The sequence below is a fragment of the Natrix helvetica genome (genome assembly GCF_964273705.1).
Source record: "Natrix helvetica genome assembly, chromosome: 1".
NCBI classification, from domain to species: Eukaryota; Metazoa; Chordata; class Lepidosauria; order Squamata; family Natricidae; genus Natrix; species Natrix helvetica.
In genome coordinates, this window is record NC_138548.1 from 43,842,378 (window position 1) to 43,870,374 (window position 27,997).

Below are 27,997 nucleotides of genomic sequence, written 5' to 3' on the forward strand. Positions count from 1 at the left end.
CAACCCCGCAGTCCCCTCATCAATCTGCTAATCAGCTGAATGGCAGAATCCCAAGAACACTATTTGGCCTGTGGACATCCTTTCCGCAGCATGATAACCATGCATTCTACAGCAACTGCTTGTCAATTGATTGGCAAGCTGGCTAGAGCTGGAGAGCCTTGAGGAGTGCTATACAACAACACAGCAAGCTTTCTACAAATTGTTTAAAGGGAAAAAGATAAAGTCTTATTGTCCCTTTTCTAAGGTCACTCATTTTCTACTGTTACAGGAAGAGAGAAGCTGCAAAAAGTCATGAGGTTCTCCAGGCAATTCTATTAGTTGAGTATTTTGAAACAAAAATGTTTGTTCTGTAGGAAAATATATCCATTCTGTATATGTGTTAAGAATACATTCTAAAATAATTACCGTATTTTTCGCCCTATAAGACGCTCCGGAATATAAGACGCACCCAATTTTAAAGGAGGAAAATCTAGAAAAAAAAGATTCTGAACCAAATACTATAGTAAAATATTTTATATCAACTGTACAAAGTTAACAGCAGTTTAAGAACAATTTTATGTCAACCATGTAACACAGGAGTGTCCAAACTTTTTTCAAAGAGGGCCAGATTGGATGAAGTGAACATGCTGGAGGGCCGAACATTTTTCCAAACATTCTTTGAACAATAACAATTAAATGCAAATGAATTATTTTATGCCAAGTTAATTGCAAATGGCATACTTTTCATTTCATAACATTAAGATCAACTGACAGCTGAGTTTTCACAATGTATCCATCTTTTCCCTGAAGACTCGTGTTTAGTACATTCAGATGCTTTCTTTCCTCTTTCCCTCTTGTCTATCCTTCCTTCCACCCTCCCTTCTTCCTTCCCTTCCTTCCTGCCTCCCTTCCAGTTCCCTCCTTCCTCTTTCCTCCTGTCTGCCTGCCTTCTTTCCCTCCTGCTTATCTATGCTTCCTTCCTTCCTTGCACCTCCCTCCCTTCTGCCTGCCTGCCTTCTTTCCTCTTTCCCTATCCTCCTATCCTTCCTTTCTCCCTCCCTCCTTCCCTGCCTCCCTTCCAGTTCCATCCTTCCCTCCTTCCTTCTGCCTCCTTCCTGCCTGCTTGCCTTCTTTCCTCTTTCCCTCCAGCGTGTCTGCTTTTCTTTCCTTCCTTCCACCTCCCTTCTGGCTCATCTAAAACTTTTAACTTCCCAATCTAGCGTTCTCCACCCACCCACCCCCAATCCGCCCGGATCTGTCATGCAGCAAAGAGATACAGTAGCTGGGCGCAATAGCAGCAATAGCAATAAGCAGATCCGGAGAGATTTGGGGTTCGGGGTGGAGAACGCTAGATGGGACACAATCAAACTTGATTCAAAGGCTTCGATCTCAGGAGCGAAAGCCTTTGAATCAAGTTTGATTGTGTCCCATCTAGCGTTCTCCACCCCCAACCCCAAATCTCTCCGGATCCAGAGAGATTTGGGGTTGGGGGTGGAGAACGCTAGATGGGACACAATCAAACTTGATTCAAAGGCTTCGATCTCTGGAGTGAAAGCCTTTGAATCAAGTTTGATTGTGTCCCATCTAGCGTTCTCCACACCCAACCCCAAATCTCTCCGGATCCCCCAACCCCAAATCTCTCCGGATCCGGAGAGATTTGGGGTTGGGGGTGGAGAACGCTAGATGGGACACAATCAAACTTGATTCAAAGGCTTTGGCTCCTGAGATCGGTGCACTGCCATCCAAAATGCTATTACTACGATCTCTGCCACCTGGAACTGGCCGAGAAGCGGCAGGTAAAGCGGGCGCTGCAGCGATCGTGGTACCAGCATTTTGGATGGCAGCGCACCCGTCTCAGGAGCCAAAGCCTTGAGGCACCTTTCGTTTGTAGGAGGAGGGCAGCTTAAAGCAGCGCCCCAGCAATGTGAGGAGCCGCTGCCACCACCACCACCGCCTAAGCCCTCTCAGGAGCCCAGCCGAGCGGGAGCTCTGAAAGCGAAACCTCTCTCCTTTCCAGCCATCACGATCTCTGCAGCCCCCTCTTTGCCTGCCCCATTTTCAGATGACCCAGTAGCTACATTCGGCTTACAAGACGCACTCAGATTTTTACCCTCTTTTTGGGAGTAAAAAAGTGCGTCTTATAAGGCGAAAAATACGGTATATGCTGGCCGCTATATTTTAGCAATCTTGACAATATTCTTACCAAGGTACAGACAGCCAAAACCACCTTTGCCTATAACTGGACCAAGCTTCCATTTTTTCTTTAAAAGGTCAGTAAAAACTTCTCCGGGAGGAAATTCTTCAGCAAGTTTCCGTTTTCTTGGGCCTCTTTTTCCTGTCGGCTTTTTGATATTAGGCATAATCACTAAAGACAATAAAATAAATTAGAAATAGGATAAATTTGTCTTATTTTTAAATCAAAAAAATCTTTATTGCCTTCTTCCATTTGTCACCCTGTTTGACAAAACAGAAGAATCAAAATCAATCCCAAACAAGTTCTGATCATGGAACTTTTGATGATTTTAGTACTGAATTTTTCTAGGACAAATTGATCAAAATGCAAATATGAAAATGTATTATTTTACTTCCTACGTGATACTCGCACCTCTGACAAAGGTGTAAAAAAGGCTCTACAGTTTGAAAATAATATATATTTTTACCAATTTCTCTTATCGTTCATATTGCTGCAAATAATAACTAAATGTTAAAAGATGGGCATATCTACAGAACCATTACTAACATAGACAGTTTGTATCCTTCCAGATATTGCTAAATTACATTATTATTCATTCTGGCTATGGTTACTGAAAATTGTCATTCAACTATACCTAGATGACCACAGTTTACCTATTTTTTGATATATGTCACAGAAGTACAGCACAAAAGTAGTGTCCAGTTTCTTTTTTCAATCTCCGAAAAAAGAAATCTCAATAGTTTCAATAGTTTTTATTTTGATGTGCCATTTAATTAATGGGAAATTAGCAAAAATTGTCTTCCCTCATAATTGTTTTCACTTTGCCATTTTTGAGTTGAATTTTTTTAAGCTGAGTCAGTGATTAGTTTTACTCCTACTATTGCCATCAACTCTTCCAAAGCATAGCTGACAGTCTCAATTCAATCATATGCAATCAGGCAGGCAGATGAGGTTTCATACTTGCACCTCTGATAAATATGAAAAATTACTCATCATAAAGAGCAAGACTTAAATTTTGGCAGAATCATCATTTAAAAATCTAATGTTTATATTTTAATATTATTTATGACAATACTAACCATTATTACTATAAAAACAGGAGCTGTGCAACAGAGACCTCTTGATGTTGAATTGATACTTCCACTATCTCACCATTATATTAAACAGGTTGATAAAAGCAGAATTCAACCATATCTGGAGGGCCATACATTGACTTTCTTTGTCATATCACATTATGTTAAGCATTTGCCATTCCATACTTTTTTGTGGAACTTTCAACTCCTGTATCACTTTTGCATTTAATGTTCAAGTTTCACAATCCTAGGTCAGCACAGACACTACATATTTAAACAATTTCCTCAGAAATGCAGTGGGTAGCCATATTTCATAATGAAATCAAACAATCACAATCAAAACAGGACAACAGCAATCCTTTATTAAATATTGACACTTTAAAAAAACATTCAAATATCCAAAGAAATACTGAGCAAATGTAATGCAATTTGAAGGTGTTAACTATTTGCACTGCAAAGGTGAAATTGAAAAACAGTTAGGGAGTCCTTCCCCTTAATTAACTCTTTGAGCTAATGAAGATGATACATTTATCCCTAAAAATATAAGAATATAAAATCTAGGCACTGACAAAATTTCCAAGTACAAAAGGCCACACTACTTACATCTGCATGTATACTACACCAACATATTACTACATCCTGTTTTGGAAAAGAACCTAATGTGTATGAAGGCCAACACCAGCTACACAACTGGCAGCTTTGATTTCACATTGTTGTGCACATTATATTAATATATTAAATTTATAAGCCACCTGATTTTCAACTCTCAGTACTTTACAAATTGTTAAAAAAATTTAAAAATAAGGAACAGTATAAAAACAGAAAGAGAACACAAAAGAGCAGAGGAACGAAACTTAGATGTTAGCAAGGAAAAGAAAGGGGTAACAATTGTACTTTTCAAAGGACTGGGCAAAGAACCAGGTCTTTATGGTCTTTTGAAATACCAACAAGGTGGGAGCCCTTCAAACCATCATTCCACAGGACAGCACTGCTACAGGGAAGGTGGGGCCCTGACAGGTGTTATTCTTTAAATCAATGGAATCTAGAGGGCGCCAAGTCTGCCAGATGAAAGTGGCCTTATCCTTTCTGCTTTGAATCTATTCAACAAACAATAAGTAATAAATTATTCATTTATTTGTATCTAAAACGGACATAACTTACCAACGTAGTGTAGTATCATTTAGATCAGAGCTGTAAAACTCACGGCCCACGGGCCAAGTGCATCATGCACTGGCCACACCCACACCCGGTTTAATGAAGGGGGGGAAAGTCCCACTGTGACAACGTGAGTTTGACACCCCTGATTTAGATGACATGACATTAATTTGATAAATAAACATTGTAAACTTATCAATGCTTGCTTAGGAGTTAACAAAAAAGCAGAAAAAATAGGTGGAACCCCATCTTTTCCCATATTTTCATATTCCCTATGCTTATTTTGTTTATACAAAATTAGCAATTACACTAGGTTACTCATATTTGAATGTTATGTGACATAATTACATATTCCCTCCCCTTTGCTCTCTGCTCTCCACCGGACTTTTTGTTAGCATATTGATGCATTCTCATATTTTCTTTTTATTTTATTGTTCCATTATTTTGCTTCTATTTTCTTGACATTCTTTTCAATTTTTCTGTTTTATTGTTGTAAGCCACTTAAGAGTAGCCCCACAGCAAGATATGAGGCAAATAAATTTAGCAAAGAAAAAATTAATACAAACTGAAAAGTCACAGCAGCTTAAATTATATTCTATGGGCCACCATTTATCACTTGAAAGTAGCCCAACCCACCTCACAGGGTTGTTGCAGTGGGGAAAAAGAGATGGAAGATGGAAGATGTATTGGATATGTATGCTGCCTTATTTATGAAAATAATACAATGGATAATGAATAACTCTGGAAAAAACAGCAATGCAGTAGGTATGTAGATTGGGGGAGGGAGGATATGGGGAATATTTAAGGACCAAGTGCAGCTTTCACCAATCCTGTAACTTCCAGAAACTCCTAGCCTACAACTATAACTTCCTAGAATTCCTTGCATATGTGATAGGAAGTGATATCAGTAGAGCCCTGGTTATTAACAGATGATTCTAAAGGTAAATGTTAAGATTGTGAATACCAAGAGGCAGGCTTAGGAGTAAACAAACAATAGCAATCTTAATAATTAAATAGCTGTGTGTGTGTGTGTGTGTGTGTGTGTGTGTGTAGCATTTCTTGTACCAAGAAACAGTTCTGATCACCATCATTAGTAATAACTAAATTAACAATTATTTAGCTGGTCCAAAATAAGGCTATCAATTTCATTGCTATTGTAATTTTTTTTCTCATCTCTCCCTTTTTCTTTACAGTTCCCTTCCTATTAAATGTTTTCAACCACATTGTTTCTACATTGTGAAATGTAGAACTTACCTCCTTCATTCTCTAATACATCACATACTGTTATTTATGTCAACTCCCTTCTGGCAAACCCAAGACACTATTGAACAGAGCACATACTACCTCCTCACCTAAAAAGGAACATTTGGCTTATATTTTACTTCAGAGAGCCTACTGTCACAGAGGCCTTCTGAAAAATCCTAAGATTTCAAACTATGATTGTTGAAAACTAGTAAGTGTGTTATTAACCTCAAGTGGGATTTCATCATCCCCAAAGCTCAGCTTGTATTGTAGACCTAACTCACTTCTCCCAAAATGTTTCACCTTGCCCTTAGCATCCAAAGGCTACCCCTCCCTTTATTTTAATAGATCACCATTTATTTTTTTAAATATGGTCAAAACAAAAATGTTTGGAGCAGTTTTTCTCCATCTGGACTTTTGAATTGTAACATTAGATCTCCTACTAGCCAAACTGAATTAGTGTTTAGGGGAGTTACTTTCAGTTACTAAATCTCCCGTCCTGGATCGACTTAATCCAGTCCAATAAAGCGGAGCCAATAGAAAAAGGCAATGAAAGACATACCAAATCCCGAAAAATCCACCTGCGTAGATATCTCAATGATATTGCTAATTGACTATTTTTTTACGGCGACATGCACAACTAAGGGCGGAAAAGGGAAACACGCAAAGCGTTTCTGTGGCTAACGGCTCCTGAAAAAGGCTGCCAAACAGCAGAGTTGGGCTACAGAGGGGGCTAGGAGGAGGAAGGTAGAAACAACAAGGTCCACCTTGGGGGCAAAGAAAATGGGCACCACATGGCTTCCCAAACTCTGCTTTGCGGAGAAAAGCGGATGCAATTCTCGTCCTCTCCCAGAGCCATAACAAGAGAGCGCTTCGGGGCCATACCTCGTCAGCCAAACGGGACTCTAGCGAGTCCCTTCACCAGGCGAAGAGCGCGACCACCCCCGACTGCGTCACGCACCAAACTCACTCCACACCGGAAACGGGAGGGCGGAAGTTCGGAGTTGCCGCGCAAAGAGAGCTTCCGTTTTCCAAACGGGATATAGTCCCTGCAACTGTCAAAGCGAGGGGCGGTCTCGCCTCCCGCGCGCCAAAAAGCGGGCGTGGCTTCGGCTTGGCGCCGTTTATTCGTCGCGCGCATGGGCAGGCGTCGCGTGTGGGCTGCCCGGGTAAAAAGGCTTTTATTTAGCGGCGTTTCCGTGGTTGCCCCGTCCACTCGACGCTTGATCTTAGATGAACCGCCGAAGGGGCTAAAGCCGGCGTTTCTTCTATTGCAAGCAAGATAAATTCTGATTTCATATGTTTGTTTCAGTTGTAGTCTTCGCCGTGCTTTTTTTAGACCGCGAATTAACCCATTCTTGTTCTTTGGCACAATCAGAAATAAATCCTATTCCTTTCAATCGCGTTTGATCGTGACAACTTCGACTGTTCTTCCAATTTACGCTCTGTATTGCTGCGACCTCGGTTTCCCCACTTGCTAAATCTTGCTTGTGAACGACATTATAGTAATAATAACCGAAATGTAGATTTTTTTTCATTAATTTATCCTTGGAATCTTCGTTGTACTAACCTCTATTCAGGGCAGCTTTTTATTACTGTTCAGAAAAATTGCATTGACCTGTTGCCAGGCAGGTGAATTATCTATTATTTTTCGTTTAAAGTGATTTTATTGTATTTACCTTCTTACTGTTTCCCCCCAAAGATAATAGTTTTTGGTGGGAGGACTTATTGTAGGTTTAACAGTTAAACTAACATTTTTATTAAAAAATAGTATACAGTGTAGTTTAGGATGTAGAAGCGGAATATAACATCTTTTTAACAACCATGATAATGATTGTACTAATGATCATCAGGTAATTCAGTTCACTGTATCATCTTACAAAACTAAATTCCCTCTTAATTTAAGGGGGGTTATTCATGGATGGGCAGTAGCGTTGTAATTTTATTTTTGAAGTCAACAAAAACTTTAGATTCCTAATATGGAAAAGGTCCTAAGAGATATAATGGGCCTCTTTTATAAGTACAAATATGCTTTGAAGCATATTATCTATCAGCGTTCCATGCGCCTTTGGCGTACAGTCATCCCGGCCACATGACCACGGAGATGCCTTTAGATGGCGCTGGATCTTCGGCTTTGAAACAGAGATGAGCACCGCCCCCTAGAGTTGGGAACAATTAAGATATATGTGCGAGGGGAACCTTTACCTTTATCTATCAGCTGACTCTATATGCTTCAAGGTAGTGTATCTTCAAAGTATCTAGAACTAAACTGAGTTGCTATGAACTTTCAGTCACACTACAAGTTACTGCTTTTCTGTACTGTCATTCAGCAAAGATGATCCTGACTTAGTTTACTACAAAAGTCTTTAAAATTCTGTTGTTCTAATATCTCATTTTGCATTTTATAATAAAAGGTTCCTACATGGAATTTCGATGAGGCTCTTACAAATTTTCATATTTAAACTTGGTGATATTCTCTGAACAGCCTTGGTGCAAAATCTATGAAAAAATAGCCAGAGAGCTATGGAGTTTATGTGTAGACAAGATTAAGCAGGAAAAGTATGTGCATCTGTCCAATACAAAACTAGCAAGGTATTTACAGACCCCTCGCATCCTGGACATAAATTGTTTCAACTCCTACTCTCAAAACAACGCTATAGAGCACTGCACATCAAGACAACTAAACGCAAGAACAGTTTTTTTCCCAAACGCCATCACTCTGCTAAACAAATAATTCCCTCACCACTATTCGCTAAGGCTGCATTACCATTACTATTAGTCTTCTCATCGGTCCTATCACCCATCTCCTCCCACTTATGACTGCATGACTGTAACTTTGTTGCTTGTATCCTTACGATTTATATTGATATTGATTGTTTCCTGATTGCTTATTTGTACCCTATGACTATCATTAAGTGTTGTACCTTATGATTCTTGATGAATGTATCTTGTCTTTTTATATACACTGAGAGCATATGCACCAAAGACCAGCACCTTGTGTGTCCAATCACACTTGGCCAATAAAGAATTCTATTCTATTCTATTCTATTCTATTCTATTCTACAATAGATAGAGATTTACAATACTGGTATTTTGGATATTGGCTTGGAATTTTGTACTGTTTTTATAATTTCATCTTTGTACTTGCATTTCCCCCAGAGTCCTTTGTGATGGGGGGTGGGGGTATAAATATGGTTAACAAGTGGAATTAAATAATTTGTAGTTTGGCACAATACAGGAAATATTGGCATCATTTGCTCAACACTCTTGATCTGGATAAAATAGAATTGAGTAGTTTGTAGTTCATTATGTTGTAGGAAACTTAATCTTAGTCTTATATTGTATAAGTCATGCTATCACATTAAGATGTAATATGATTTATTCATAAAGAATAGCATATTATGTAAACACAGTACTTATGATTTTATGGATAGATGCACCTTTAATCATCTGAGGAAATAAAAGAGGAAGTTGTTTATAGAAGGCTACCAAACAAGGGTCCCTGAGCAACTCTGGACAAAGAAAATTAGAATTAGAATTATTTATTGGACAAGTGTGATTAGACACACAAGGAATTTGTCCCCAGTGCATAAGCTCTTAGTATACATACAAGCAACAAGTGATAAATCATTATTACAATCATAAAATACATTCCTCATAAATCATAAGATACAACATTTAGTGATAGTCATAGGATACTAAATAAGTATCAACATAAATCATACTAGGATACTAAATAAAACAATATAAATCATAAGATACAAGCAACAAAGTTATAGTCATAAGGAATAGGAAATAGGAAAGGTAAAAAGGATAATAGTAATACCACCCTACTAGATAGATTGATAGTATTGTGGGAATTAGTTGTAAAGAGTACCATGGAGAAGGCTTGCTGCCTAATCCTGTCCTCATATGTACTTCTCTCAGAAGTGGGAATGGTCAGTGGTTCACTGAGAAGCCAAAGGAAATGAAGCAATTAGAAGGATGTGTAGAACATCTTCAGGAAAGAGACAACCCTTTCTGTTACTGCCTGCTTTTTTGAAAAGTATTTATAGGTCAGTGATGGCGAACCTATGGCACAGGTGGCACGTGGAGCCATTTGTCAGGGCACGCAAGGCGCTGCCCTGTCAGCTGGCCAGCGCGCATGAGCACGCTGGTCAGCTGCATTCACCCTTTTTTAAATCCATTTTTCGCCCTCCTCAAGCTCCAGAGCCTTTATAGGAGCCTGGGGAGGGCGAAAAGAGCCGTCCCCGTCCCCCCCAGAGGCCCTCTGGAGGCTTCATGAGCTTCCCAGACGCCTTTGGAGTGCTCAAAACGACCCTCTGAGCAAACCGGAAGTCACTTCCTGTTTGCTCGGAGGATCGTTTTGAGCGCTCCGAAGGCTTCAGGGACCGTCTGGAGGCTTCCCTGACGCCTCCGGAGGGTGTCCGAGGGGTGGGGGAGGCTGTTTTCGCCCTCCCCAGGCTCCTATGAAGCCTCTGGAGCCTGGGAAGGGCAAAAAAAGCATGTAAAAATGGGGGGGAGCATCTGTAGTGCGCGCATGCATGCTGGGGGGTCACGCATTGCATTAAGGGTGCAGCACGCCCACACACGATCCCCCTGCGCTCCCCCCACTTATGGCACGCGAGCCAAAAAAGGTTTGCCATCGCTGTTATAGAGGATGACCAGATTGAGCATGAGGGAAGAGTCAAATGCATCATCAGTCTCAATCCCTTTGTGCCCACAGCAGATTAAAGTACAGCTCACCTTCAATTCCCTTGATTCTTTATCTACCACCAATTTGCATTGACCATTAGTAGCTCAGATTCTTGTACAGAGCTTTAGCATGCAACAAACTTATATATTCATTTGAACTGCCCGGATTCCTGATTTTTCTGTGCCTGACATCATTCCATCTGAGATTAGATTCACTCCCATACTTGTTTTTCTGAAAGTCATTGAAACTTGGCTTTTCTAGAGAGACTTCAGAATAGACCAGTGGTGATGGGAGAGTTTCTTGATATGGGTTTGTATGTTGTGAGTTGTTACCTGAGGTACTGTTGTATTACTTTAAACTTTGTTAAAATGATTTACATTTACCTATTTAAAGAAACACTTTATTTTGTAGAATGCACATACAATCACAATTAATATACATTAAGTGCAATCTGAAAACTACCAAAATTAATTCTACAATAGTTAGAGTGAAATACTTGCAGTGAAAATGTGGCAACGTATGTTTGTGGCCTCATAGTTTTAGAGGAACTAAAACCTTGTGGCTTGAATATGTCACAACTGAACACCCATGTGCATCCTATTGAAATCTTTGAATTTGTTTATCCCAGACTGACTGAGAAAGCAAAATACTTTGCTTTCCTCACACCCAGATGTAGTCTGCAGGTAATCTTATGTTATTCTATTTTTACCCATAATAATTTATATCCTATGTAAATAAAAGTATTCTGCTCACTTACTGTTCATTTCATTTATTTCCTGATTCTCTGATTACCAAATATGTTTCTTGGCGTCCTTGTATTTTACTTTTTTCAGATAAGCCAGACATGAAACCTGCAAAGCTCATCCACAGGTGTCCTACTGGTACAGGTTATCCTATTCAAAAAGTTAAAATACAAGCCCACTCAAATAAATACACACATGCTTAGTTAATCACCACTGACATCCCCTCAGTTGTTCCAGAAGCACACCAAGGATTTAATCACATGCACTATTGTAATCAACTTGCCAATCATATGTTGAAGTGTTTTATTTTTTTTGACAGAATTACAATACAATCCCCCCCCCCATCCCAATCCATCAAGACAAAAAACATCAAGATAAAAAGATTGATATTGTGTTACAAAAATGAAAACTGACAAAAAAAACCCATGCTTCCCTTCAGAAAAGCTAAGGTGATTGGGAAGTATTAGCATCTTTGCCCTATAAATGGGCAGCTCTGTACAGATTACCAAGAACCTTATCACATTTAGTTCAACAGGAAGAAGTTATATTCCTAGCTAGCCCATCTTTTCCAATTCATTTATATCTTGACTTTATTAGTTTCGCCTGCATTATATTGATTGAATGATCACAGCTTTCCAGGGTTTCCTCAAAAATATGCTGTACGTTTGTGTCCTCACTGGCAATACAAAATCTTTGTGCCCCAAACACATATTCTGTCCCTGAGTCAATTATTTTTTTAAAAAAATAAAACAGTTTCTAGACACTAAAGTGATTGCCTCTTATATACAGTAGTTTCAATAATAACTGTGGTTACTTTGAGCTTATCCACAACCAAGGTCAGCCACCAAGTTTTGAGGGCAGAAACAAACGATATTGCTGTTTACTCAACTCCCTCCCATCACAGATACAACCTCTGAACACATTTCATTTCATTCATTTCATTTATTGGATTTGTCAACCGCTCCCTCTCCCCAAGGGGACTCGGGGCGGTGTACAGACAGAATAAAAACATTATATAGAACAATTACAAAACCTCATAAAAACAAATTAAACACAAGACTGTACAATTGTGGAAAAATTAATTAGTGATTAAGACCAAATTAAAATACCCCAAAATTTAAAATAACCGGCCAGGAAAGTCAAGGGATTAGATCGTGATTGTGATTGTGATTGGGCCAGGCCAGCTAATTGGAACAGGTGGGTCTTGAGTTTCTTACGGAGGGAGCGGAGATCAGTAATGATTCTAATGTCAGGGGGGAGGTCGTTCCAGAGGGTCGGGCCCATCACAGAGAAGGCCCTACTCCTGGGCGTCGCCCGCCGGCATTGTTTGGCGGACGGCACCCGGAGGAGTCCCTCTGAGAGCGAATTGGTCGCAGGGATGTATGGGGTAGGATGCGATCCCGCCAATAACTAGGTCCTGAGTCATGGAGCGCTTTAAAGGTGAGAATCAACACCTTGAAACGCACCCGAAAAGCCACAGGTAGCCAGTGCAGCTCGCGCAGGAGAGGTGTTACATGGGAGTACCTCGTACTCCCCATAATTGCCCCCGCGGCTGCATTCTGGACCAGCTGCAGCCTTCGGGTGCATCTCAAGGGGAGCCCCATGTAGAGAGCACAAGTACAGTTTTTCTCCTTATGTCACTTCAAGTATTCTGGTCCCTTTGGCCTGATATGCTCTACAAGGCTAACTGCAGCTGAATGGAAAGTGATGAAATGGTGTTGCACTAGTGTTGAAAAAAAAAAGCCCTAGGAAAGAAATAATAATAATGATCCTGCTAGGTCTCAAACTAGCCCTCTTCTATTTACAATGAATGTGTTCTAAAATGGTTGGGGGTTTGGGACACCAGGGTCAGGAAAGATGACATCTTTGATTTCTGACAGTGTAGCTCTCCCACTTGTTCTTTAAATAAAGATCTCAGAGCTGGTGCACAATTCAGGGGAGGGAGGTCCTCCTGGACTCCTGGCTGCTGCTAGAAGAGCAACAGAAGGAAAGAAGCATTAGGGGGAAGATTAGGATTAGGGTTAGTCAGGGGTCAACAGTATGGCTGCTTTTAGCAGCATGAGGGAAAGGATTTTATGTTGTTGTTTTTTCTAGCTTTTCTTGTTTTCTGTGGTTCTTTCTGGTTACTGTTCTGAGCTGACTAGGATCACTATGTGAGATAAATGATGTAATTCTTTAAATAAATAAATAGTGCTGGTTTTGGCCCTAATGATAAGAACAGCTGTAAAGGACACTTGAAAGAAAACAATTTTAAGCTGTTTATTGTGCCTGGCTGTATGTACATTTTGACACTTTAACCTTAGCAATGTAGGAAGACACACACACACACCAGATTAAAATATGATTTATTCTTAATATTAAAAACAGGCAGCATAGAATATTTCCCCTAAAGAAGAAATGGAGAAGAATCTTAACAAGCAGCCCCAGTCTTCCTGCCAATTTCAACCAAACTTGGTACACAGATGACTTACTCTCTCGAAATAAATATTATGGGGGTAAGACACCCCTAACACCCCTCGGAATGTGTGTTCTGTTAAGATACAGCCTGTTGTGCCTTATGGCTTCTACTGTACTGCCATAAAATGGTTTCTACTGTACAGTACAGTAGAGTTGCTATGGTAACAGCTTCACAGTACTTCACAAGGGAGTTGTCTCTGGTAAGGGGAAAAATCCAACATTAGAAATTACATTTGGTCCAAACACTTTCCCCCTATAAATAAATACACTGGCAATGCTGGCTTATCAACTAGTCTATTCAAAAGCAAAGAGATTCCAAATAAGCCACATGTCAACGCCTAAGGCGTTTCCATGACTACTATCACCTTGAGAAGGGGAGGGAAATTCCATGCATACTTTTGGCCAAAGTTAAAGTCTCATATTTCTGTACTGGGATGTGAATGCGCATGTCCAGAACCCTGCCATAATATCCTGTTGGAGAATGTGATTGATGATCTCAGCCAGAGGGGAGGGGGCACAGGGATAAAGGTCAGACGCCATTAAATGTGATTTAGTTTCAGCTACACAGAAGTCCGCGCTAAGATGTTAGTCCTAATAAAGGAATGGTTTTACTTTGAATTTCATCCCGGGGCTCATAAATTAATTAGGCAACTCTTGGAACCTTCACAGATAGCTGAAACTCACTTAAAAAATTTTTTCCAGGTTTCCTGAAGCCCGGCCTGTCCGAGTACCCCTCCCAATGTTTGGGTTGCTTGGAGGGAAAATCAAGAAGACAGGAGATTGATTGCAGCTGGAGGTATGCGGCAAAGCAAAACAGGGATGCCTTTCTCATAAGCAGAAAAAGAGAAGATAAGTATTGGTGGGAATTCCCTTGCCCTAGTCCAAAGCCCCAGATGGAATCCCGAGCGAGTGCAAAAGAGCAACAGAGGGAAGAAGTGAAGGGAGGGACATCTGATCTTGTTGAAGGGAAGAGATGCAGACTGGAGCGCAGCCCCCCTCCCCATCCCGATGGAAGGAGAAGGAGCCCAGAACGGCAACCAGTGCCTCTCCCACGCAGCAGGCAGGCTGCCAAGAGCAGGCAAACCCCTCCCTCTCACTGAACTAGGGGTGAAGGAGATAACCAGCCATATCAGGTGCAAGCATACCAAGGCTGACAGGAGGCTGGGGGATTAGGGCTGGATGACCCACCCCAATTCAGGGGAAAGTTTGACGGAGACTCAGACCAGCTAGCCCTATTCCTTGATTCAGCTGATATCCACCTAGAATGCTATGTGCACCTCTACCCATCCCCCAGAACCATGGTGAATGCCATCGCAGAGGGCCTAAAGGTAGAAGCAAGGGAATGGCTAGCAGCCCTCCACAAGATGAGAGCCCCCCAACTGCAAGACATAGATGACTTCCTGCAACTGCTGGAGGCCAGGTTTGAGGAGGTGGAGGAGGAGGACCCATATGCAGAAGAGGAACTCAGCAACCTAAAGCAGAGGGGCCGCCCCATCAAAGAGCACATCTGTGAATTTAGGAGGGTCATAGGAAGGCTACCTCCTTTACCAGAGTGGCTGCTGGTGCATTTTTTCAGAACAAGCCTGGACAAGCAAGTTACCCAGGTAACTGCATACTGTAACATCCCAAATCAACTCTCTGAGTGGTTCCAAGTAGCAACAAAAGTTGACAGCGGGCTGTGCACCAACAACATGACAAAGCAACCGGACACACAAGAGAGAGGTCAACCCAACAGGAAACCACCCAGCTGGCATGGAACCACAGCACCACAGCAGGCTCTGAGACCAGCTCTCCCTCGAAGTCTGCTGAAATGCTACAGATGTGGGGGATGGGCCACATGGCAGCTGCATGCCCAACCCCAGCCCCAAAACCAAGGCCAGACCCACCACCCAGGGCACAACCAGAACGAGGGTCAAATGGACCACCAACACATCTGGAAAAGCCCTCCAGGCTGCAAAGGCCCCTTTCCCCTCAGGCAAAAGTGATGGAACCCCAGGCAACGACAACCAGTCACCCAAATCATATGACAGCGAGGACGAGGGAGAAAATGACCCAATGGTGAGTGAATCAATTCACCTTTTCCTTTTTCCAATACACCTCACAGCCCCAAAAACAGGAAACCAGGGGGATTTTCAAGCCCTAATAGACTCAGGCTGCACAAGGTGCTTGATCAACCTAACCACAGTCCTGAAACTGGGGATCAGAGCAAAAAGACTGGCCCACCCAATCCGGTTTGAGCAGGTCGACGGGTCCCTAATGGGAGGAGCCTATGCCACCCACCTAACTGAACCAGTGAGGCTAGAACTAGCGGATCACTGGGAAGTAATTCAATTCATAATAACCCCAAAATGACAGATGCAGTCATACTGGGACTTTCCTGGCTAGACAAGTGGGGACCGACCATCTGGTGGCAAGGAGGTACCCGAAGACTTAGGATATCAAGGGACCCCCAACCCCTCCCACACCAGCAAGCAGAAACACCACCTACACTGGAAACACCCCAGGAAAGCCCACGAGAACAACTGGCAACCACATCTGACAAAACCCCAGAGGCCAAACTGATTCTGATAGAATATCAGGACCTCGCAGAAGTATTCAGCGAGGCCGAGTGTGATGTTCTGCCTCCCCACCGGGAGACAGACTGTGCTATCAAAATCATCCCAGTGGAAAAACTACCCAAGCCCAAACTGTATGCCATGATGCCCTGGGAAATGCAAGAGATGAGCAAATACATAGACAAAAACCTAGCAAGGGGGTTCATTGAGCCAGCCAAGCCACGGGTCGCGGCACCAGTCCTCTTCAAAGAAAAAAAAGATGGCACCATGAGGCTGTGTGTGGACTTTCGAGGGATAAACGGGGTGTGCGTACAAAACCTAAACCCCTCCCCCTCATGAAGGATATGCTATCTCATCTGGCCAAGGGAAAAGTCTTCACCAAACTAGACCTCAGAGAAGCATACTACCGAGTATGAATCAGAGAGGGAGATGAGTGGAAAACAGCATTCAACTGCCCCCGGGGAGCTTTCAATTCAAAGTGATGCCTTTTGGATTGCAGGGGGCCCAGCGGTATTCACGCAGTTAATAAACGAGGTGTTGCACTAGCACCTCTACAATGGGGTCCTCGTCTACCTAGATGACATCCTTATCTATATGGAGACCATGGACGACAATGTACCCCTGGTCCGCCAAGTACTGGAGAAACTTCTGGCAGCCAACCTGTACGTCAAGGTATCAAAATGCGAATTCCACCGTGAAGGTTAGACTACCTGGATTACCGAGTGTCAAATGAGGGAATAGAGATGGACCCAGCAAAAGTGCAAGCCGTCCTAAACTGGCATCCCCCTCGCACCTGCAGACAGCTACAAAGCTTCCTAGGGTTCGTGAACTTCTACATACAATTCATCCCCTCCTTTGTGAAGATTGCCAAACCCCTGACAGACCTCCTGAAGACAGGGAGCCCAGGAATGAAACCTCGTCCGGGACAACCCCTACCATGGGGCCTAACCTGCCAAGAGGCGTTCGAGACACTAAAATAAATGTTTGCAAAGGAGCCAGTGCTGAAGCATCCTGACCCCGAGCAACCTTTCCTGATCCAGGGAGATGTCAGCGATGTGGCAGTGAGAGCAGTGCTACTCCAAAGTAACAATCAAGGAAGCTTACAACCCTGCGCCTACACCTCCCGCAAGCTCACAGACACAGAGAGATGATGGGCCGCATGGGAAAAGGAGGCTTTCGCAGTGAGATGGGCACTGCTAACCTGGAGACACCTGTTGGAAGGGAGCCGGAAACCATTTGAAGTCTGGACCGACCACAAAAATCTGGAAGCGCTTAGGACCCCACGGAAACTATCACCTAAACAAGTCCAATGGGCTCAATATTTCAACCGTTTTGATTTTGTCTTAAAGCACATTCCAGGTGGGAGGAACTTTCTAGATGACGCCCTCTCCCACATGCCTCAGTACAAATGCGAAAGGGAGCACGTAGTGGATGCCATCATTCCCTCTACCCAAACCACTGCCCAAGTGACCACCAGACGGCAACACCGTGACCAGCAAGACCAATTTGCAAGCGACCTAACCACGAGGCTCAAAACTGAACTGCTAGCAGACCCCTGGTTCCAAACCAACCAATACATCTTGACAAAGAGAGATGACCTTGCATGGAAGGGGACAAAACTCTACGTCCCAGAATCCCTACGTACCCTAGTTCTCCAGAGGCATCATGATGCCAAACCAGCAGGCCACTTTGGGTTCCTAAAGACTTTACACTTAGCCCAGAGGCAATTCTGGTGGCCTGGCATGAAGAAAGATGTAGATAGTTACGTGAAAAGTTGTACCATTTGCGCCACAATGAAGAGACGAACAGGAAAAACCCCTGGACTACTGCAAACAGTAGCAGAGCCAACGAGGCCGTGGGAGGAGATCGCAATGGACTTTATAGTAGAGTTGCCAAAAAGTGGGGGAAACAGAGTGATTTGGACTGTAATAGACCTGCTGTCCAAACAGGCACACTTCATATCCTGTAGCGGACTAACCTCAGCTCTCAAGCTGGCTAAACTGTTCGTGAAGCATATCTACCGAATGCATGGAGTACCTCAAAGAATTATCTCAGACAGAGAGGTCCAGTTCACGGCAAAGTTCTGGAGGGAATTCCTGTGGTCCATTGGATCATCTCAGGGTCTTAGTTCAGCTTTTCATCCGAGCACCAATGGGGCAGCAGAGAGACTGAATGCCATGGTAGAGCAGTACCTAAGGTGTTACGTGAACTATCAGCAGTCCAATTGGGCAGACCTTTTATCTTTTGCTGAGTTTGCGTACAATAATGCTGTCCACAGTAGCATAGGACTCACGCCATTCAAAATAGTGAGTGGTATGGACTTCGTCCCAATGCCTGAGTATCCAAGGGATCCCCCCTCCTCAGTCAGCTTGGCTGACTGGATGTCAATGCTGAAAGCGACCTGGGAAAATGTCAAAAGGCACTGGCTAAAGCGGCACAAACCTATAAGAAACAGGCAGGCAAACACCGGGATCCGCAACGGCCATTCCGTGTGGGAGAGAAGGTTTATCTCTCCACAAAATATTTGAGATTAAAACTGCCTAGTAAGAAACTGGGGCCAAAGTTTATGGGACCATTCCCTATAGTAAAGATCATCAACCCAGTCACAGTGCAATTGAAACTGCCTCGATTGTTGGGGAAAGATACACCCAGCATTCCATAGCAGCCTCTTAAAATCCGTGATTGGATCCACTCTGAGACCACTACCCCGGGAGCCCCTGGGCCCTATGGTCCTAGGGGGCCAAACCCATTATGAAGTTCAGCGTATCCTTGATTCAAGGTGGCACAGGAGACAACTCCAATACTTAATCAAGTGGAAGGGCTACTGTTAGGTACTGGTGCGATTAAGCACTAGCAATGAATCCCAGGTCGAGGTTATAACAGAGCAACCCTGTAAAGTATACGCAGCGTGCGATAGATAAAGCAACCACACTGAATAATGGATAGTAAAGTAACAAAATAAACTTTACTTTTTGAAGAATATAGCAAAATCCATAAACACAGCCAAAAAGTCATACACAGAAAAAAAAACAGTCCAATACTACCAAGATAACTTGGATACAAGTAGCAAATAACTTACACACAGTAAGTAGTAGCAACAGTAGTAACAGTTAGACAGCAGTTATCATACATCAATCAAGAGAGAGAGAGAGATAGCAACAACATCAGCTGCAATTTAAATGCTGTAATCTACTAATTAGCAGAGCTCCTCTCTTAAAGATACATAACATGCCTTGTGCAATATATTGTCTACCCAACTTGTTGGTTACACCCTAACATTCTCCCCTTTGGGTAGATCAATATATCCACTCACAATGTAAGATGATAACCTTCACATGATGAGGTATGTTTCACTGAACTTTGTGCCTTAGTGAAGTTGTCTGCTAAATTGTCTTCAGTTGAACAATATTCCAACTTTATCAGGCCATCCTTAATGCTTTGTCGAACATTAAGATACCTCAAATCAGTATACTTCGATCTCGTCTTAATAGCTAAACTAGTCGCCATTTTTATTGCTGCCTGATTATCTTCATAAACAGTAAAAGGTTCATTGATACTTAATCCCATATCTATAAGCAACTGCTTATAATATATCAGCTCAGTACATGTCAACGACAAACATGAAAACTCAGCTTCCATTGTGGATAAGCTTATGTGTTTCTGTCGTATCGACTTCCATCCAATCAGTACACCACCTAGCATAAAGGCTATGCCGGAAGTTGACTTCCTATTATCTATAGCAGCTGCAAAATTCGCATCAGCATAAACAGTCAAAACTAAATCCCTATTCGGTTCTAAATATAATGCATAGTGGATAGTTTTCTTCAAATAACGCAGCACACGCTTTGCTGCTTGCCAATGCCTCTCTGAAGGACTATCATTGAATCTAGCCAGTTGGTTCACACTAAATGATATATCTGGTCTAGACCAATTACTTAGGTACATTAGGCTACCTATCAAAGATTGATAGATTCCCTTATCAAAACCAGTACCCTCAGTAACCTCAGGTTTAAACTCCAATGCCATTGGTGTCTTTGCAGTCTTACATAGCTCCATGCTATATTTCTTAAGTAAATGATTAATTTTACCAGCCTGTGACAGCTTAAAACCTTTACTGGTTCTAACCACGTCTAAGCCCAGATAATGCTTAATTTCACCCAAATTCCGGATTTTAAATTTACTCTCTAATTGTGAAACAATGTCAATAGCTTCCTGCTCAGACCTAGTAATAATAGCTATATCGTCCGTGAACAAAAGCAACAACGAGATCAAACCATTTTTCACCCGTCTAAATAAACAAGGATCAGCCAAACCTGGAATAAATCCCATAGCTTTTAGTTCATTTACTATACATCTGTTCCACTCAAAACCGGACTGTTTTAAACCATAAAGGCTCTTTTTAAGTCTCCAACAACCAGTCTGGCCATTAGAATCCACACCTGGTGGCATCTTCATATAAATGGTATGCTGCAATGGAGCATGCAGATACGCTGTTTCAACATCAATATGGGTAACATTACACCGATACTTAGCAGCCCACACCAATGCTGCCCTCAACGTAGAGGCTTTCAAGCTCGGAGCAAAAACCTCATCGTAATCCCTCTCAGTTTGGGAAAACCCTTGAGCAACTAAACGAGCCTTATAAATAGCATTGCCAGCAGCATCGTTTTTAATTTTAAACACCCATCTACAGCCAATTGCACTCTCCCCTGAAGGGAGCCTAGCTTCTTCATAAACCTTCAATTCCTGTAAGGATTTCAACTCCTTCTCCATAGCTGTTTTCCACAATTTCTTTTCCTTTTCAGGATACAGCCTTAACTCTGCAAAACTAGAAGGTTCTATGCTAACTTGCAATACTACACTGGCTTGGTATCTGTCGGGTGGATGCCTGTCCCTAGTAGACCTCCTAGGCAATACAGGACTTGCAGAATCATCCTGTTCCACCTCACGAGTAGATTCTACATCTACATCTTCCTCCCTTTTCAGAGTAATAGATGGACCATCCTGATTCTCTAACTGCTCATTTGGTGTATCATGATTAACCAAACGATCAACATCTATATCATCACAAACCTTGTGAAACTCTTGTTCTAGCTTCTCCCAACCAACATGTTCTGAAAATTTAGCACTAGCACTGAGCATAATTCTCCGAGTTCCAGGTTCCCAGAACCTAAACGATCTATGATTGGAATTGTACCCAACAAAAACCATCTTCCTAGCTCTGCTTTGATCCTTCCGTCTAGTCTGTGAGGGAATATGCACCCAAGCAGGGACACCAAATGTGTGTAAATAACTCAAATCAGGCTTCCTACCATGCCAAAGAGTATAAGGAATCTTACCATTAGTTGAGTTAACTACTATGTTCAGAATATGGTTTGCACACATTATAGCCTCACCCCAAAGCTTTTCTGACAAACCAGAATCAACCAGCATAGTTCTGGTCATTGCCTGCAATGATTGACCACGTCTTTCAATAAATGAATTATGTTCTGGCCTGTAGGGGGCAGAACGCCTATGTTCTATACCAGCATTCTCCAGCATTGATGTAAACCTATGATTAGTGAATTCAGACCCATTATCAGTGACTAGGCAAAGTACTTTTTTATCCATCTTACGTTCAACAAACTTTAACCATTTAGTAAAATGTTGGAAAGTTTCTGCCTTTGATTTCATTACATAACAGAAACCATACCTAGAATAATGGTCCATAATGCTGAGTATATAGCAGGCACCTCCTAAGCTAGGTTTCTTAGGGCCAATTAGGTCTGCAAACACTACATCCAGTGGTTTAGATGTCTTGAATCCTTGAAACCGGTTTGCAGGGGTAACCTTACTTTTAGCCTGGTTACAGGCATTACAGTTAAGATATTTTGAACAAGGTTTCAAATTGATTCCATTAGATAGAATAACAGTTTGACGTACCATTTTAAAATTTACATGGCCTAAACGTCTATGAAGTAGATGTATACAGTTATCATGGGGCTGTTTATTCTTATAACCAGGTTCAGAACTCGCAATATTTAAAGAGTTCTCATGTAGAATAAATAAATTATTCTCCAAATTGGCAATAACACTATTACCTTCCTTTTCAATAATGCATCTATCATTCTTAAATGTTACTGTAAACCCACATTTCACAAGGTCTTTTACAGATAATAGGTTAAATTTCATTTTAGGTACATATAACATTTCCAATTTTTCATTAATACATGGACAATAAGCTGTACCTTCACCTGAAGCCTTAATTTTCCAACCATTTGCTAAGGAAATGTGCTGTTTGCTAGCCTTCATAGTAACAAACCTTTCTTTAACCTTAGTTATAGAATGGGATGCGCCACTGTCAACCACCCAGAAACTATGGTTTACAGCCTTATCTACCTTAGCTACAGTTACAGTAACATTGTTGCTTTTTCTTTTACTATTAGCAACACTCCTTTTCTTGCTATTTTTACAGTTCTTAGCAATATGCCCCTTACCACCACAAGAATAACATTTCTTAACAAAATTTACAGTTGAAAACTGTGTTTCTTCTTGTGATTGATTGTCTCTGAACTGAACTCTATCCTCTCTTCATCTGGACTCTTCAAGCAATCTCCCGGTAACCTCAAATAATGTCAGTTCATCTCGTGAAAGAACTTCCAATGAGGAAACAAAAGAGTCGTAGCTTTCATCAAGCGATGATAGAATAATATACACCTGTTGAAGCTCAGAAAAAATCAATTCTTTTTCTTGCAAATCCTGCAAAGTTTTCTTCATGAAGTCTAAATGAGCCAACATATCACCACCTTTTTGCAAACGGGCTCTAAACAGTTTCCGTGTGAGATGAATATGAGCACCCACACTGTCCCGAACATAAATTCTCCGCAATGTGTTCCAACACCTAGCAGCAGACTCTTCGCCACGAATATGGACCAGTTGCTGGTCATTCAGTGTTAGTCCAATAATGCAGAGAGCTCTCTCATTGTCCCTGTTAAACTGCGCAATCTTCTTCACATCCTCATTATCAGCAGGATCCCAATCTGTAACATCTGGTGGGTTCTGAACCACAAACCACAGTCCTTCTCTACGCAGAAGTAGGGAACACTTCAAGGACCAGGAAACATAGTTGGTTCCATCAAACCGGGTAATCATGGAGAGTGCAGCAGACTGTTCTTGTGCCATATTCACAAAAATAAACTATCCAAAAAGTGGTGCTTAAAAAAAAAAAATATGGTTAAGGCAGGGCGTCTGGGCCCATAACCAATGTTAGGTACTGGTGCGATTAAGCACTAGCAATGAACCCCAGGTCGAGGTTATAACAGAGCAACCCTGTAAAGTATACGCAGCGTGCGATAGATAAAGCAACCACACTGAATAATGGATAGTAAAGTAACAAAATAAACTTTACTTTTTGAAGAATATAGCAAAATCCATAAACACAGCCAAAAAGTCATACACAGAAAAAAAAACAGTCCAATACTACCAAGATAACTTGGATACAAGTAGCAAATAACTTACACACAGTAAGTAGTAGCAACAGTAGTAACAGTTAGACAGCAGTTATCATACATCAATCAAGAGAGAGAGAGAGATAGCAACAACATCAGCTGCAATTTAAATGCTGTAATCTACTAATTAGCAGAGCTCCTCTCTTAAAGATACATAACATGCCTTGTGCAATATATTGTCTACCCAACTTGTTGGTTACACCCTAACAGCTACCCCTTATCAGAGGTATTTTGAGTGAAAAGTAGAAATATCCAGGCTGATCGCCTTTTAGCAAAATTCCATGCAGAAAATCCAAGCAAGCCTGGGGGAGGGACACATCCCTGTACTCAAATTGCTTTGTTTTATACAGGTCGCTTTCAGGAAGTGAGGGGAGCTGGATGTCAATGCCTAAGGCGTTTCCATGACTACTATCACCTTGAGAAGGGGAGGGAAATTCCATGCATACTTTTGGCCAGAGTAAAAGTCTCATATTTCTGTCCTGGGATGTGAATGCGCATGTCCAGAACCCTGCCATAATGTCCTGTTGGAGAATGTGATTGATGACCTCAGCCAGAGGGGAGGGGGCACAGGGGTAAAGGTCAGACACCATTAAATGTGGTTTAGTTTCAGCTACACAGAAGTCCGTGCTAAGATGGTAGTCCTAATAAACGAATGGTTTTACTTTGAATTTCGTCCCGGGGCTCATAAATTAATTAGGGCAACTCTTGGAACCTTCACACCACACACTTAGGCAAGCCAAAGCTGGCAAAATTAGCTCAATCACCTAGGAAATGCATTTTCCTTTTTGCCTGTAAAGCCAGACATGACCCCTACATGACCCCATAGGAATCTGGCAACAGCAATTAAAATGTTAAAGGACACATTCTTACATAGGAACAGGCATCCCAATCACTACTGACCTCCGCTCCTTCCGGCAAAAATTGAAGACTCACCTGTTCCGATTAGCAGGCCTGGCATAATTACAACTGTCCCTCCTGGCAAATGTATTAACTGGTTATTTTAGGGGTATTGTTTTTAACTTATTGTGTGTGTTTTAGGGGTTCAAAATCCTATATTTATATATATTGCTTTGTACAGTTCTTTTAATTCCATTTTTAACCTCCTCCATTCCAACTGTACATATTCAATTTTTATTGTATTTTGATATATTTTGCATGGACTGTACACCGCCCCGAGTCCCTTTTTGGGAGAGGGGACGGTCTAGAAGCATGAATAATAAATAAATAAATAAAATAAATAAAGCCCCAAAGAATGTATAAAAACCCACCTATTCTCAACCCCATTTTGTCAGCCACCCCAGAAACATACTGCTGACACTAGTTTCTGGCTGCCAAATAAACAGAGACTTCCTTTTCTGCAGCCTGCCTCCATTTTATTTTCCAGCATCTTTCTCCTGGCTTGGAATTGGACCCGATTTTTTTTCCAAGAGTAAGTTTAAATTTAATGCACATGCACAGGTAGTCCAGGAAGACCTGCCTACAGGAAGAAAAACAATTGGGGAAGGTGGGAAACAACAGCAGCCAAGTGGACATGTAGCTTGTAGACTGAATCCCTTGGAGCTATTACCAAAATATTTCAGCCCAGAGTCAAAATTGAGCTGGCAGAAGCAGTTTAAGTAGTCAGTCTGGATATGCCTAAAAAGATTAAAGAGTTTGGAGACAGCGACGGAAATGAGAAAAGGGGACCTCCAGATAAAGTAGGAATTTGACCCAAGAAGCAGAGAGGCAGGAAGCAAAAAGCCAGAGGTATGAAAGCATTGAAATGAGATTTGGAGCAGAGGTGGTATTCTACTGGTTTGGACTGGCTCACCCGAACCGGTAGCGGAAATTACATGTGGGCCCACCCACTCACCCTAGCTCTACGGCATTTCATTTAGGCCCTTTTTTGGTCAAATGCGCATGTGCAGAAGGCTCTGCGCGCTCACATTTGCGAACCCCTGACTTGGAGCCACATTTGAAAGCAGTGCGGAGGGCAGGAAGGAAAAGGAATGGGGTGGACTAAGCTGATATCATCAGGCTAGGGGGGAAAAACAACATCTAAAAGTTTGCTAGAAAGAGGAAGCCTAAGGAGATAAGGGGAATTAAAGAATATGCAGGGTGGCCTGTTCTCTAACCCAAAGAGAAACTACTTCTAAGCAAGAAAGAGGGGGGGAAAGGAAGCACAGAGGTTTTCTTTCTCTCTGCATCACATCGTCCAGCCGGGAGTCCCCTCCCTGCTGCGATAAAGGAGAGAGAGGCAAAGGAATCAGGAGATCAATTGGCAGTGCTCTGGCAATGGAAGAAAAGAGGCTGTAAATCACCCAGGGAAGCCAGTGGGAAAGGGCTGGATCTAAGAAGTCAAGAAGAAGTAGGCAGGATCTGAGGGGTCAGGATGAGGGAGAGCCGATTCAGAAGGGAAGATTAAGCAGCCAAGCAATGCAGAAGGTAGGATGCGGGTGTTGTTTGTTTAAAATGTACTGCACCTTTAAGGTGACTGTCATTCTGTTGTGTATTTGGGTGTGTGTGAAAGAAGGATTGTTAGTTTCTTACAAATCCAACCCAGGATGGCTTACGCATTAAAGCAGCTGCTACAATGCTAATATATAAATTATGCTTTGATAATTGCCTTGATTTGGTTAATACGACAGGCTGAGCTGAATATAAATCAATTATTGTTTTTTTCTGTGAGAACAGCTTTAAAATGTGTTTTCTTTAAATATGGGCCTTAGGAATTTTGGATCTTGCTTTGTTTCTTGTTCTGAAGAAGTGAAAAGTGTGTGTGTGTGATTTTTGGCTCAGTCTGTTTATTATTCTACTATTTTTAACTTTGTTTTGAAATGCATGAAATATACACGTAACCAAGAAAGCGGCCGCAGAAAGAGAACACAACTTAAATCAAAAAATTTACTTCCTTTTAAAATATGAAATGCAGTTTTTGTAACAAGGATTTCTTGGTTCAGGATACCAACGATTAATAGTGAAGTTAGCACCCACCCCTCTCCTAGAAAAATGAAATATTTTAGGAAATATTAAAAGGGCAAAATATTTCCCCTAAAAAGAGAAGTAAAAACTCAGAGAGGCAAAAACTCCCCCCCCCTCCCTTGTTAATGGGCCATTAAGGCCCGGGCCAGTCTATTCTACATAACAAAGATCTACCCCATTTCATTGCTCTTCATTGCATCACCCACCAGGTTTCAACCAAACTTTACACACAGACAACTTACAAAGCTAGCTATGACCTCTGACAGCAACCAATCAGGATATTCTTCCTGTGCCCCAGGAAGTTCAAAGCCCAGAGAGGGCATAAAACCCAGGGACTTTCAGCATCTGTTCCCTTTTTCACCCAGAAGCTCCATGTGATCCTGTCCACCATTAAACCATCTTTCCAAGCAGCCTCCATGTTTCCACTGTCTTTTTCCCCACTTGGAACTGAACTGCAGGACATTTCTTCCAACAATAACTTGTGAAAGGGTGTCATATCAGGATATTCCTGATATGACAAGCCACAATGGGGTACAATAGAATTCACATCCAAAACAAGAATTTGCATGCCAGAATTTTTGTTAGAGTTTGTGTGTGGTTTTTTTTCCATAATGAAATTTATGGTCCAATTTTTTTTTACATACTCACATATGCCCTACACCTCACAATACATGGGAAAAATATAGAAGCAAAAAATTGTTGACATAGCTATTCATCTGTCAAGAGAGGACTTCCCCTGTTAGAATTTTTTTTTTACTACACTATGTAGTACTCTACACTTTTCAGAGAATTAGAGCGGTTTCTCCTCTGATATGGCAATAGGTTACATCAGAATCAAGCTAATGAGATGAAGAAGTTATTACAATATGATGACCATTTTGGTGGCCTCCGGGAAATAATTTTTTACACCCCACTCCAGTTTTCTCTGCAGACAGATGTCCCCTCTCACACCAGCAACTGTCACTGTTGGCAGAGGTGTCCTTGTTGGCACTTCAGCCAGTCCCCACTTAAGAGGCTGGGTACTGAACAGACTGGGAACTGATGTCCTGCATGAAGATATTTGTCCTGCCTGTATGATATTTACAAAAGCTGGTTGAATACTCTTCTGGAAGATTCCAGGTCTTTTCTAAAATGTTCAGCTTCCTTTTTTTCTTTAAATATCCAGCCCTTTTTAATTTTAAAGATTTTAAGTAAAAATATGCAAAAATAATTTGTTATGTTATAGGAACTAATATTTGTTCCCTTTAGATCCTCCTAACTGATTGATAAGGTGTTATAAACAATGACAAATAACTACCCTATTTTTCAGAATATAAAACGCACCGGAGTATAAGACGCACCCAGGTTTTGAAGAGGCAAATTTAAAATTAAAGTTTTTGCACTCTGCAAACCTCCCAAAAACGGCCCGTTTTTCATGAAAATGGGCACTTTCCCCCCCTCCAAAAAAAGGCATGA

The 27,997-nt window shown here is 41.7% G+C and overlaps 1 protein-coding gene across 1 annotated transcript in view; it reads right to left on the reverse strand.

The window, feature by feature from the left end:
• The window catches only part of VRK1 (VRK serine/threonine kinase 1), a 48,147-nt gene extending 41,444 nt beyond the window's left edge, over window positions 1-6,703 (reverse strand). The window contains exons 1-2 of the mRNA XM_081939830.1: window positions 6,529-6,703; window positions 2,183-2,344 (exon numbers count right to left, since the gene is read on the reverse strand). Coding sequence (XP_081795956.1) covers window positions 2,183-2,339 — 157 coding nt within the window. The 5' untranslated portion in view covers window positions 2,340-2,344; window positions 6,529-6,703. The remainder of the gene's footprint in view (window positions 1-2,182; window positions 2,345-6,528) is intronic.
• Window positions 6,704-27,997: the final 21,294 nt, after the last annotated feature.